This window comes from Sminthopsis crassicaudata, chromosome 1 (assembly GCF_048593235.1).
Source record: "Sminthopsis crassicaudata isolate SCR6 chromosome 1, ASM4859323v1, whole genome shotgun sequence".
NCBI classification, from domain to species: Eukaryota; Metazoa; Chordata; class Mammalia; order Dasyuromorphia; family Dasyuridae; genus Sminthopsis; species Sminthopsis crassicaudata.
Genome location: NC_133617.1, coordinates 152,430,473 through 152,442,800, shown reverse-complemented (window position 1 = coordinate 152,442,800; position 12,328 = coordinate 152,430,473). Strand labels below are relative to the sequence as shown.

The 12,328-nt window shown below is 32.8% G+C and overlaps 2 protein-coding genes across 3 annotated transcripts in view; both read left to right on the top strand.

Moving 5' to 3' along the window:
* Positions 1-12,328, top strand: part of SLC26A7 (solute carrier family 26 member 7) — a 273,392-nt gene that overhangs the window by 8,954 nt on the left and 252,110 nt on the right. The window lies entirely within an intron of this gene.
* Positions 1-12,328, top strand: part of LRRC69 (leucine rich repeat containing 69) — a 146,943-nt gene that overhangs the window by 104,812 nt on the left and 29,803 nt on the right. The window contains exon 6 of the mRNA XM_074269741.1: positions 11,076-11,177. Coding sequence (XP_074125842.1) covers positions 11,076-11,177 — 102 coding nt within the window. The remainder of the gene's footprint in view (positions 1-11,075; positions 11,178-12,328) is intronic.

The window sequence follows — 12,328 nt, the reverse complement described above, 5'->3', positions numbered from 1 at the left end:
GAGGACCTGAGATCAAATCTGATCTCAGACATTTAACACTTCTTAGATGTGTGACCTTGGGAAAGTCACTTAACCCCAATGGTCTCAGCAGAAAGAAAGAAAGAAAAAGAATAACAACATTTAGGTGCCCAGAAATATTTGGGGAATGGCTGCCTTGATGGAAGTAGGTCCTCTCTAGTACCATTTGAAGATAATCTTTAGGTCCTGGATTTCACAAGATCTTCTAGGAACCTCTTCATTATATCTGCTAGATCTTTAGAAATGATCTTCAAGGAGACTCTAGAGTCAATGGAAGGTCAATTGGGTGGCACAGTAGAGTGCCCAAAAACTTGAATTCAATCTTAAGACACTTAGTAGATTGTGACCTTTGGGCAAATCCCTTAACATTTCCCAATCTAAGTTTTCATATCTATAAAATAGGCATAATAAGATCTTCCTCCCAGGATTGTTGTGAGAACAAAATGAAATAATATTTTAAAATTCTCTGTAAAATTTAAAAAGTACAATGAAAATTGCACTATCATAATCATTATCATCTTCCTCATCATCCATGATCATCATGTCATTGTTATGAAGTTTCTGAATGTCCAATCTTTCCTTACAATATCCTTATGCCTGAATATTTTCTTTTTTTCCTGATGTCTATTCCCCCCTTCAAGCCTTAATCTAAATATTATCTTTTCTATAAAATTTGTCCAGAGCAGCTTAAAGATATTTCTTTTCCTGCTGCCCTCCAGTATGATCACTTCGTGTTCAAGACATTTATTTCCATGGATCCTGATGAATCTTATGAATTCTGTCTCAATGACGTCTCTCACATGTGTACCCTTCTCAGAACCCTAATGCAGGTTCTCATTCTTTCTCATTAAACCAGTGTGCTAAAAATCCAAAATCCAAATCCAAAAATAAAACAGACACTGATGTAACTTACATTATATTAACTGCCCACAGAACAAAGCAAATGCAAAGTTATTCTGCAAGAAGAGAAAGCAGCAGCAACTGAGCTGGAATCAGGATAAGCTTATTAAGCTAGGGATTCTATGAGACAGAGGTGAGGAAGAAGTGTGAAATTCTATGAGGTAAAGAGGAGAAGGTAGGAGACTTTCTTTATAGGAGACTGCCTGTGTTAATTCTCCTAGGAGAAAATGCATTGTCATGTATAGGACCAGGTAGCAGACCAGTTGACTAGACCATGAAAAATAATATTATTCAATAAACCTGGGAAACTAGGCTGGGGTCAAGTTGTGAAGGGCTTTAAATATCAAACAGAGAAATTCTTTTTTAAAAAAATTTTATTATAGCTTTTTATTTACAAGATATATGCATGGGTAATTTTTCAGCACTGATCTTTGCAAAAACTTCTGTTCCAACTTTTCCCCTCCTTCCCCCACCCCCTCTCCTAGATAACAGGTAGACCACAATACATGTTAAATATGTTAAAGTATATGATATGATTGATATATATATATATACACATATCCATATAATTATTTTGCTGCACGAAAAAAAAAAAATCAGACTTAGAAATAAGGTAAAAATAACCTGAGAGGGAAACCCAAAATGCAGGTAGACAAAAACAGAAGGAGTGGAAATATTATGTTGTGGTTCATACTCATTTCCCAGAGTTCTTTCACTGGGTATAGCTGGTTCTCTTCATTATTAAACAAATGGAACTGATTTGGTTCATCTCATTGTTGAAGAGGGCCACATCCATCAGAATTGATCCTCATATAGTATTGTTGTTGAAGTATATAATGATTTCCTGGTTCTGCTCATCTCACTCAGCATCAGTTCATGTAAGTCTCTCCAGGCCTTTCTGAAATCATCCTACTGTTAATTTCTTAAAGAATAATAGTATTCCATAACATTCATATATCACAATTTATTCAGCCATTCTCAAACTGAGGGGCATCCACTGAGTTTCCAGTTTCTGGCCACTACAAAGAGGGCTGCCACAAACATTCTTGCACATACAGGTCCCTTTCCCTTCTTTAAGATCTCTTTGGGATATAAGCCCAGTAGTAACACTGCTGGATCAAAGGGTATGCACAGTTTGATAACTTTTTGAGCATAGTTCCAAATTGCTCTCCAGAATGGTTGGATTAATTTACAACTCCACCAACAATGTATCAGTGTCCCCATTTTCCCATATCCCCTCCAACATTTCGTATTATCTTTTCCTGTCATTCTAGCCAATCTGAGAGGTATGTAGTGGTATCTCAGAGTTGTCTTAATTTGCATTTCTCTGATTAATGATTTGGAGCATCTTTTCAAATAGTTAGAAATAGTTTCCATTTCTTTATCTGAAAATTGTCTGTTCATGTCCTTTGACCATTTATCAATTGAAGAATGGTTTGATTTCTTATAAATTAGAGTTAATTCCCTATATATTTTGGAAATGAGGCCTTTTTCAGAACCTTTGACTGTAAAAATGTTTTCCCAATTTGTTACTTCCCTTCTAATATTGTCTGCATTAGTTTTGTTTGTACAAAATCTTTTTAATTTGATATAATCAAAATTTTTTATTTTGTGATCAATAATGATCTCTAGTTCTTTTTTGGTCACAAATTCCTTCCTCCTCCACAGGTCTGGGAAGTAAACTATCCTATATTCTTTTAATTTATTTATAATCTCATTCTTTATGCCTAGATCATGAACCCATTTTGATCTTATCTTGGTGTATAGTGTTAAGTGTGGGTCAATGCCTAGTTTCTGCCCTACTAATTTCCAATTTTCCCAGCAATTTTTGTCAAACAGTAAATTCTTATCTCCAAAGTTGGGATCTTTGGGTTTGTCAAACACTAGATTATTATAGTTATTGACTATTTTGTCCTGTGAACCTATTTATTCTACTAATCTACTGGTCTATTTCTTAGCCAATACCAAATGGTTTTGGTGACTGCTGCTTTATAATATAGTTTTAGATCTGGTACAGCTAGGCCATCTTCATTTTTTTTTTTCCATTAGTTCCCTTGAAAGTCTTGACCTTTTCTTCTTCCAGATCAAACGAAGAAATTCATACTTGATCCTAGAAGTAATAGAGAGCCTTTAGAGACTGTTGAGCAGGGAAGTGACATGATCAGACATATGCTTTAGGTCGATTGTTTTGGCAATTATGCAAAAGATGATTTGGAGAAAGGAGAGATTTGAGAAATTAAAACAAATAGAACTCTAGCAAAAATGCAGGTGACAGATAATAAGGTAATAAGGTAAGAAGTAATACCTGAACTAGAGTAATAGCTGCATAAGATGAGAGAAAAAAACCAAATGGAATCAGTATGATGGAAACAAAATTAATAAATTTTGGCAACTGATATATATGGGATGAAAAAGAGGGAAGAAAGGAGGGTAACTGAAGTTGTGGATCAGTTTGAAAGGAAGAATGAGGGTTCCCTCAACATAAATGGGTAAAGAAGGAAGAGGAAGAAGATACTGAATTCTGTTTTAGACATATTTAGTTTGAGAAGTCTTCAGGATATTCAGATGATGTGTAATAGGTAATTAGAGATGTGGTATTGGAATTCAGGAGTGAGAGTAGAACGGAAAGTGGAGATTTGGGATTCATCTCCACTGAGAAGAGAGTTTATGTTCTGTGAGATCAGAAAGAAATGGTGTACAGAGAGAAGAAAAGAGGAATTAGGAAAGGGACCTGAGATACCTCCAGATATAAAGAATAGAACAGAGAAGAACTGGCAACAGATATCTGCCTCAATCATTTTTATTCATTATCAGTAATTTGATAGATAAGAATTCTGATGTCTTCTATGGTTGTTTTCACATTATTATGGTTATTGTGTATGTGCATGTGTATGTGTGTGTTTTTTTTTTTTTTAGCTCCACTTACTTCTTTGTGCACCATTTCATACACATTTCCCTAAATTTCTCTGCACTCTTAATAATCATTATTTCTTACTAATCAGTGATACTAGATATAATGTGCTTAGTTATCCCCAATCAATGGGCTTATTTCCAGTTTAATGCTATCACAAAAAAGTGCTGCTTTTAATGTTTTGGTAGCCTAGAGACATTTTTGCAGTAATTCAGGTGCCAGGGATGAAAGAGAATGACATCAACTTCAGGACCAGGGCAATTTATGATTATTTTGGAAGGAATATCTGAAGGAAAACCCAAAATCTTTTGGCAGGTCTTTGCAGTTTTACTGTTGAGCAGGCCAAACATAAAAGGCAGTTTATATATTACTTAGAAATGAAGTGGTTGCTAGAGTCAACATACTGTAGAGTAAAGGCATGCTATAATATTCTAAATCAACTGAGAGAGAAATGAGGTCACATTTGAATTACAGACAATAAAATACATGTATGACAAAGAACAGTGGCAAAAGGAGGCTAGAATGAGTTTCATGCAGAAAGTGGCACTTGGACTATAATTTTATATAAGTTTGCAACAATAAGTGCTAGGATAAAAAAAAAAAAAACATTGATTATTGGTTGTATTATACTAAAGCAGTTAATTTGGAAAAGACAGGAGCATCATTATATACATTTTTGAAATAAATAGAGCTAAACAGCTCATATGCTCTCTCCTTCATGAAACTTTGCTTAATTCTGATTCCTCCTAGTAAAATATGATCTTTCTTTCTATCTCTGTCTTTCCTCCCTCTCTCTCTCTTCTCCCCCTTTTTCTCTCTCTTCTCTTCCTTCCTTCCTTCCTTCCTTCCTTCCTTCCTTCCTTCCTTCCTTCCTTCCTTCCTTCCTTCCTTCCTTCCTTCCTTCCTTCCTTCCTTCCTTCCTTCCTTCCTTCCTTCCTTCCTTCCTTCCTTCCTTCCTTCCTTCCTTCCTTCCTTCCTTCCTTCCTTCTTTCTACTTTCTAGAAAGTTTAATTGGCAATGTTCTTATTCACTTTATGTCTTTTAATTTATATGATGGCTAATTTACGGCATATATGATCTCTTTTATTAGGATCTAGATTCCTTGAGGGCAAGCACCATGTACTATTCTTTGTATTTTTTCCCAGTGCCTTGCACACAATAGAAGGATAATAAATGTATCTCATTAGAAATAGATGTAAGGATTTGATTCCATAAATAAAAATGGTTTGCAAGAACCTGTCTATATCCTTTAAATATTTTTTTGTTGAAGACTTCCTCATACCTGAATTACTCTCTATTACCATTTGGTGCATATGTGTTTGAGTTTTAAAATTATTATTATCCATTGTGTTTGTTTCTCTTGATATTATTTTGTTGTGGTCTTTGCTGTTACTTTATCTGATATCATGATGGCAGCTCCTATTAGAGTCACTTGCACCATAATAGATTTTATTTTATACCCTCATTTTTAGTCTATATAGCTTCCTTTTATTTTTTTAGAATCTTAAATAGCTCATTGTATTATAAATCTATAGGTTGAAAAACACAAATGGAAACTAGATATGTCCAGTTTCCTCAAAATCCTGATTCAGATTTATATTATGCTTTTAAAAAATTGGAAAATTGAATCTAAGCCTGAAAAAAATTCTGCAAAACAATATTAAAAAAAATTAGATAAATTTTATTCTTGTAAAATCTGTGGAGAATCTATATGAAAATCTTATGGAAAATATGTAGCCTTTTGAAGAACATCATGAATGAGAAGCTTAGATTATGGATATATTGTATATAAGTTTGTTATTCTACTTGTATTATTGGATGATTGCATCTAAGTATTATACCTTTGCATTTTGGGGGAGGCTCTTTCAAATCCCATTTATACTGACAAGTTAGTCTGCAGATCAAGCTTATCCCACCATTTGGGGGAAGAGAAAGGAGGTGTGGTGTTTATAATAATACTCTAGCTCAAGAGCCCCTATTTAACATGTTCTTTCAATATCAATAAGTTAATACTTCTTCAATAATGCCACAATATCAATTCTTCTATTGATAGTTCCTCAATATTGTCAATAACCAATTAGCAACAGTTATCTTTTATAAAGGGATACATCTTAGAATTATATAGCAAAAGACAAAGTACAGAAATTTATCTGTGAACTGGGATACACTCTTTTAAAAAATAGTTTTTTATTTTCAAAATATATGCAGATACTTTTCAACATTCATCCTTGAAAAACCTTGTGTTGCAATTTTTTTCTCCCTCCTTTACTTCCCTTCTTTCCCTCCATCCTTTCCCTTAGACAGCAAATAATCCAATACTAACATGTGCAATTCTTCTATACATATTAACACACTTATCATGCTGCACAAGAAAAATCAGATCAAAAAGAAAAAAAAGAGAAAGAAAACAAAAAGCAAGAAAATAACAAGTCTATTAGAATTGGCCTGAAATCACCTCATTATTGAAAAGAGCCACTTCCATCAGAATTGAACTTGACCAGAAAACTTTTGAGTTTCATTTGTGACATTCCTGGAAATTTTCATTTTGAAGGTTATTTAAGAAGATGATAAGGGGATTCTATTTTCTTCTTTAACTTTTGATTCTAACATAAATGAAAAGTTTCCTTTCATGATTCTTGAATTTTAACATACAAGCTAATATTTTAAAAGCAGCTTTTAGGTTATCTAATAATTCTTAAATTATCTCTTCATATGTTTTCTAGGTCATTTGTTTTTAATATGAGAAATCTTACTTTTTGGTTTCTTTAAGTTCCAATTAAAAAATCCTGTCTTCCACAGGAAGACTTTCCCAAGCTTTCTTGATTCTAGTACCTTTCATCTTTTAGTTATTTTCCTATTTATCCTAGATAGAGTTTACTTTCCCCATTAGATTGTGAGTTCTTTGAGAGCAGATATTATCTTTTGTTTCTTTTTATGTTCTCCCTATTTAGTACAATGCCCTGAACATAGTAGGTTTGTAATAAATATTTATTAACTGACTGACATATTCCTTCCATTTTTGTCTATTTTTCCCATCTCTTAAATTTGTTTTAACATTCCTTATTATCTTATGAAGTCCACCACTCTAAAGGTAAGGGGAAAAATGAAAGCCTATTGTTCACTCTCAAATCCTGACCCAACCTATCTTCTAATCATTCATGTGGCATTCTTCTGTATGAACCTGTATGCCTATAATTTTAATGCTTTAATGAATGATTAGAGATTATTTCACATGAAACATAATTTAATTTTTTCTGACAAAATTTTTTTCTCAAATTAATCTATTGATGCTCTTTTTTTTTTTTGCCGTTTTCAATATTTCTCTGTTAAATGGCTGTTAAAAATTTTTTTAAAAGATGATTAATCAATCAACAGACTTTTTCTACTTGATTTTCATGCTCTTATTTAGCCTTAGCCACATGACAACAACTGAAAGGACTTAACTGCTTTACACTTGGGAATTTTGACCCCGAATAATTCTCTTCTTTCTCTTGAATATTGATGTGATACTTTCCTTTATGTCATCCTAGGGCATGTTTTTCAACTTTGTGTTAAGGTCAGTGGCCAAACAATGATATCTGCCAGTTCTTTCAACATCTTGGGGTGATACGTACTGTGGTATTTAAAAAGGTTCATCTAACAATAATTTTCAATAAAAAGAGTGGCCATTTGTTTGGTTAGACCAAAATATCTTTTATGGCAATAGATTCACAATTTATATGCCTTTCAAAGAAGCAGGATGGTAATCAACTCTCATTGGTTAACAATTAATAAGGAAGAAAATGAATATTACAATGAGAGGATAGAATATATTAAAGCGAGGTATCTTGGGATACCTGACTTGTATTACTCAAATCTTGGTCAAAGAGACATCAATTTCCATCTGACAAAAAGGGGAAGTAACAGTTTCCTAGATTTATCTGAGCAAACATAATGAGCAGGAATGCCCCTATTAGCCCAAATTTAGAATGTTTTTTATTGTCTGATTTGATCTTGGATCTTTGAAAGATTTTCTGCACTGGTTGATTTCTGAAAAAAGAAGTAGAAAAGGGGAAAATCCGTGATTCTAATACAAAAATAGTTACTAAATATAAGAATTATTTCTCATATAAAAGACTATTATACTTTCTTACTATCTTTTTATATTTTTACTATCTTTTTATATTTTTATTATTAGATCCTTATTGAGCCTTTTTGTTTTATCCTCTCTAGTTCAAAGGTCATTTTCTTTGGCAAAGAAAACAGAAACATTACTTCCTTCTCTCCATTCTCCAGTCTCATCATACTGTCCATCTTAATCAGGGGTCTAAACCACCTCAGATCATCTTGTTTTACTTAAGATACATAATCTCTGACTCCATCTAGCACCCTCTCATATGTTTTTATCCTTAGTTTTCCTCTCTAGCCTTAAGTCATTCTGAATTTGAGAACTACTGACATTATTTTTCCTGTGCTATGCTCCACATCCACTTCTTATATTCACCTGTCTTTAAGAAGAATTTTTTTTGTTGTTGTTGTTGTGCCCTTTAAAAAGTGAAATTAATAGAATAGCTAGGTGGGGCAATGGATAGAGTACTGGCCCTGGAGTTATTAGAACCTGAGTTCAAACCCAGTCTCAGACACTTGACACTTACTAGCTATATCACTCTGAGCAAGTCATATAACTTCAATCATTTTGAAAAAAGTTGTGAATTTGTGGATGAATTAACCCTTTCAACTACATTGGGTTCTTTAATTTTTTCTTCCTGTTGGAATTGTTCCTCTTTGAAATCTTATTGAGAGTGTCCCATCCTTTTTGGGCTGATCTCCCTTGTGGAAATTTTGGCCATGCAAGCCTACTTAATATTCCTCTATTTCCTTTGATGTCTGTTCTCCCCAAATCAATTCATATCATGCCATTGTTTAATTTTCTCCCACAAGGTTCCCATAAATTTTTTTTTTTTTTTTTTTTTTACTCCCAAATTCATCTTGAATTAGATCCAGGAATTCCTTCGTATGGATTATTTTACCTTTGGAAAGATGAAATGACTATTAAGGCAACTACTTTGTTTTTGGCAGAGAATGGTAGATGTCTGGATAATTGAAATTCATCATCACTACTATAATAGATTTACCTTCTTTTCTGGCTTTTGATGTGTTTTCAAAATTATTCTATCACTTATTTCTTATGTAATTTTGATTTAGAATTGTAAATAATCTCAAAGGTAACAGTGATTAGATGTAAACAGGCAAAAGTATGTTATCAATGGCAATATTATGATAACAGGCACAAAGGATATCAGTATAAGGAGAAAATGAGTCATGCTGGTCATGGACAAAGAATAAAAGACATGCCCACGGAATAGCCCCTGTGTACTGCATGTAAATTCCATGAGGGCTTTGGGGAAAGTAATAGATGAAAATTGCACAGAATGAAGTGTTAAAAAGTTTCAATCTGTACTGGCAGAGATTATATATTTTGACGAGATTGCAAAGGCCCATCCAAGAGTTTAAGTGGAAACAAAAGTGGTGTAATTCCGAGGACTTGGATGCAGGAGATAGCCTGAATTTTAAACCTGCCTTTAACATTTTTTAGGTCTGAGGTTATGGAAAAGTCACTTGACCTTTGTTAAATGAGATGATATATTAATCAACCAATAAGCATTTATTAAACAGCTTTGTGTTTAAAAGTCTTTGAAGACCTTAAAATGCTATATAAATGCAAGGTATTGTTATTTATTATTCCTCCCCTGTATTTCTATCATTCAGTCAATAAATATTTCCTAAGAATCTATGTTCTAGGAGGTGTTGTCCTAAGTGCTGGAGAGGCAAAAAGAGGTAAATAACAGTCTCTGCTCTCAAGGAATTCACAGTCTTATAGGAGACTACAAGCAAATAGGTACAAATAAGTTATATAATACAGAATAAATAGAAAATGTTTAAAAGAGTGAAAGTATTATAATTAAGAGGGATTAGAAAAAGCTTCCAGTAGAAGATGGGCTGGACATCACAGCCAGACAACAATTCTCATGTCTTTGGAATGTTAGTGTAATCATTATCTCTTTCTATTTCTTCCACCTTCCTACCTGAATAGATGTCATGTCAGGAGATATACACTTTTCTATTTTTTTCTCTTTTTTTTTTTTTTTTTAAATGTTCATTCCCAGCTTTTTATTTCCATGGACATCAAGCTAATCTAGGCTCTTATTGCCACTTGCCTACACTGTGGTAATAGCTTTTATTCCTTTAACTCCATCCTCCTTAGAAATATCTGATTAGTGTTTTTGTAAACCTCTGATTATTTAACAGATATGAATTTAACAAATAGCACCTGTTAGTATGGTACTGACAGGATAAAAATTAAACAATTCAGTCTCTATCTTCATGGCTCTAAAAATCTGGTAGATGCATCCACAAATAGTTGTTGATCTTTATACAAATACACAGAAGGAATCAAAAAGAGATTAAAGAATAGCAAAGTTAAGAATCAACTAAACAGTATAGCAGAGAGACCTCTAAATTTGGAAGCAGGAGAATCTTGGCCCATTTACACTCTCTGGGTTTAAGTTTCCTCATTTAAAATTAGGAGGTTAGAATGAATAATCTCTAAGACCCTCCTGTTTGTAAATCTATAATTCTATAAGGAGGTATGATCTCATTTGGTCCTTGAACAGTAGGAGATCACAACATGCAGTGAAATGGGAGTACTGAAGAACCCCTTGAACAATATGTAAATAAATGCTCAACAGCTTCAGTAAGAGAGAGGAATAATTGTTCATTTTGTCTGAAACATTAGCCTTTTCAAAGATCGCCAAAGTCAAAAAGGATTTTCATAAGAATATGAAGAAAACATATGTGGTTTTTTAATTTTACATCGGGATAAGACAGAATCTGGAACTCAAAAATCTTAAAAAATAAATGTTAAAAATTTGTTTTTGAATATAATTGGGGAAAATATTAAATTAAAAAATGAAGACATTTTAATTTTGAACATAATAAATATCAGTAGATCTAATCAACATAAACAAAAACTCTTTTAGAAGGTCCTCCATAATTTTTAAGAGTGTCAAGAGATTCTGATCCCATACAAAGGGTTGAGAACTTTGGGCTAGATAAACTTGAGCTTTTAAAAATCAACAATTCTGTTTTCTTCTTTTTAAACATTCAAGTGACAGATTTGTTCCAATTTAATGCTGTAGCTGAGACAATGAAACCTATAGAAATTAATTTCACTTATCTGATTATAACATTTATTTTGTTTTACGAGATTCGACGGATGAAACTGGGAGAATTCTACTGTGAAGAAAATCCATTTCTGAAGAGATTGCCAATTTTTGTTGAGGAGAGATTGCAAGTTTTGCCTCTGAAGGTTAATAGTTACATCATTTAATGAATTGATTTAACTGTCTTAAAAAAAGGAAAAGAAAAAAAACCCAACCTGTTAAGTATTAAAAGATCAATCCAATTCAGGTCAATCTGACCAAGTAATTGTTTGTCCTTACCCCTGTCTTTATCTGAGGAAATGGTAGCAGTGATAATCATAAGGGGTTCTGTTTCTGGAAGTAGGAAAAGGACCCTTATTTATCTCTTTTAAGAGGAGGGATCTTGCCAAAGAGATTTTTTTTTCTGCTTTCCAGTGAAATATACATTGAATTAATCTTTTCTTTTTGCTATGTGAACTCATCTTTTTTTTAACTTAATAAAATTTTATTTTTACAAGTGACATATAAAGATACTTTTCTATATAAATTTTTATAATATTTTTAGTTCCAAATATTTTTCTCCGTTCTTCCCTTCCTTCCCCCCTTCATAAGTAGCAAACAATCTGATAAAGGTTATATAAATACAATCATTTTAAACATATTTCCTTTTTAGTTAAATCCTGAAAGAAAAATCAGAATCAAAAGGAAAAACCATGAGAAAAGAAAACAACCAAAAAAAAAGGTGAAAATAGTATGAGTTGATCCTCATTCAATCTCCATGGTTTTCTTTTTTGATGCAGATGGCATTTTCAATCCACGTCTAATTGAAATTATTTTGGATCACTGTTTTAGTGAGAAGAGTTAAGTCTATCTTAATTGATCATCACAACAATCTTGCTGTTGCTGTATACAGTGTTTTCCTGGTTCTGCTTGTTTCATTCAGTATCAGTTCATGTAAATCTTTACAGGCTTTTCTGAAATCAGCCTGCTCATCATTTCTTATAGAACAAAAAATATTCCATTACATTCATATACCACAAATTATTCAGCCATTCCCCAATTGATGAACATCCACTCAATTTCCAAATCTTTGCTGCCATAAAAAGAGCTGCAGCAACATTTTTTGCACATGTGAGTTCTTTCCTCTTATTTAGGATCTCTTTGAGATACAGACACAGTAGTAACAGTGCTGAATCAAAGAGTATTGTGCACACTTTTATAGTTCTTTGGGCATAGTTTCAGATTGCTCTCCGGAATGTTTAGATCAGTTCACAACTCTACCAACATTACCAACAATGCATTAGTGTCCCAGTTTTTC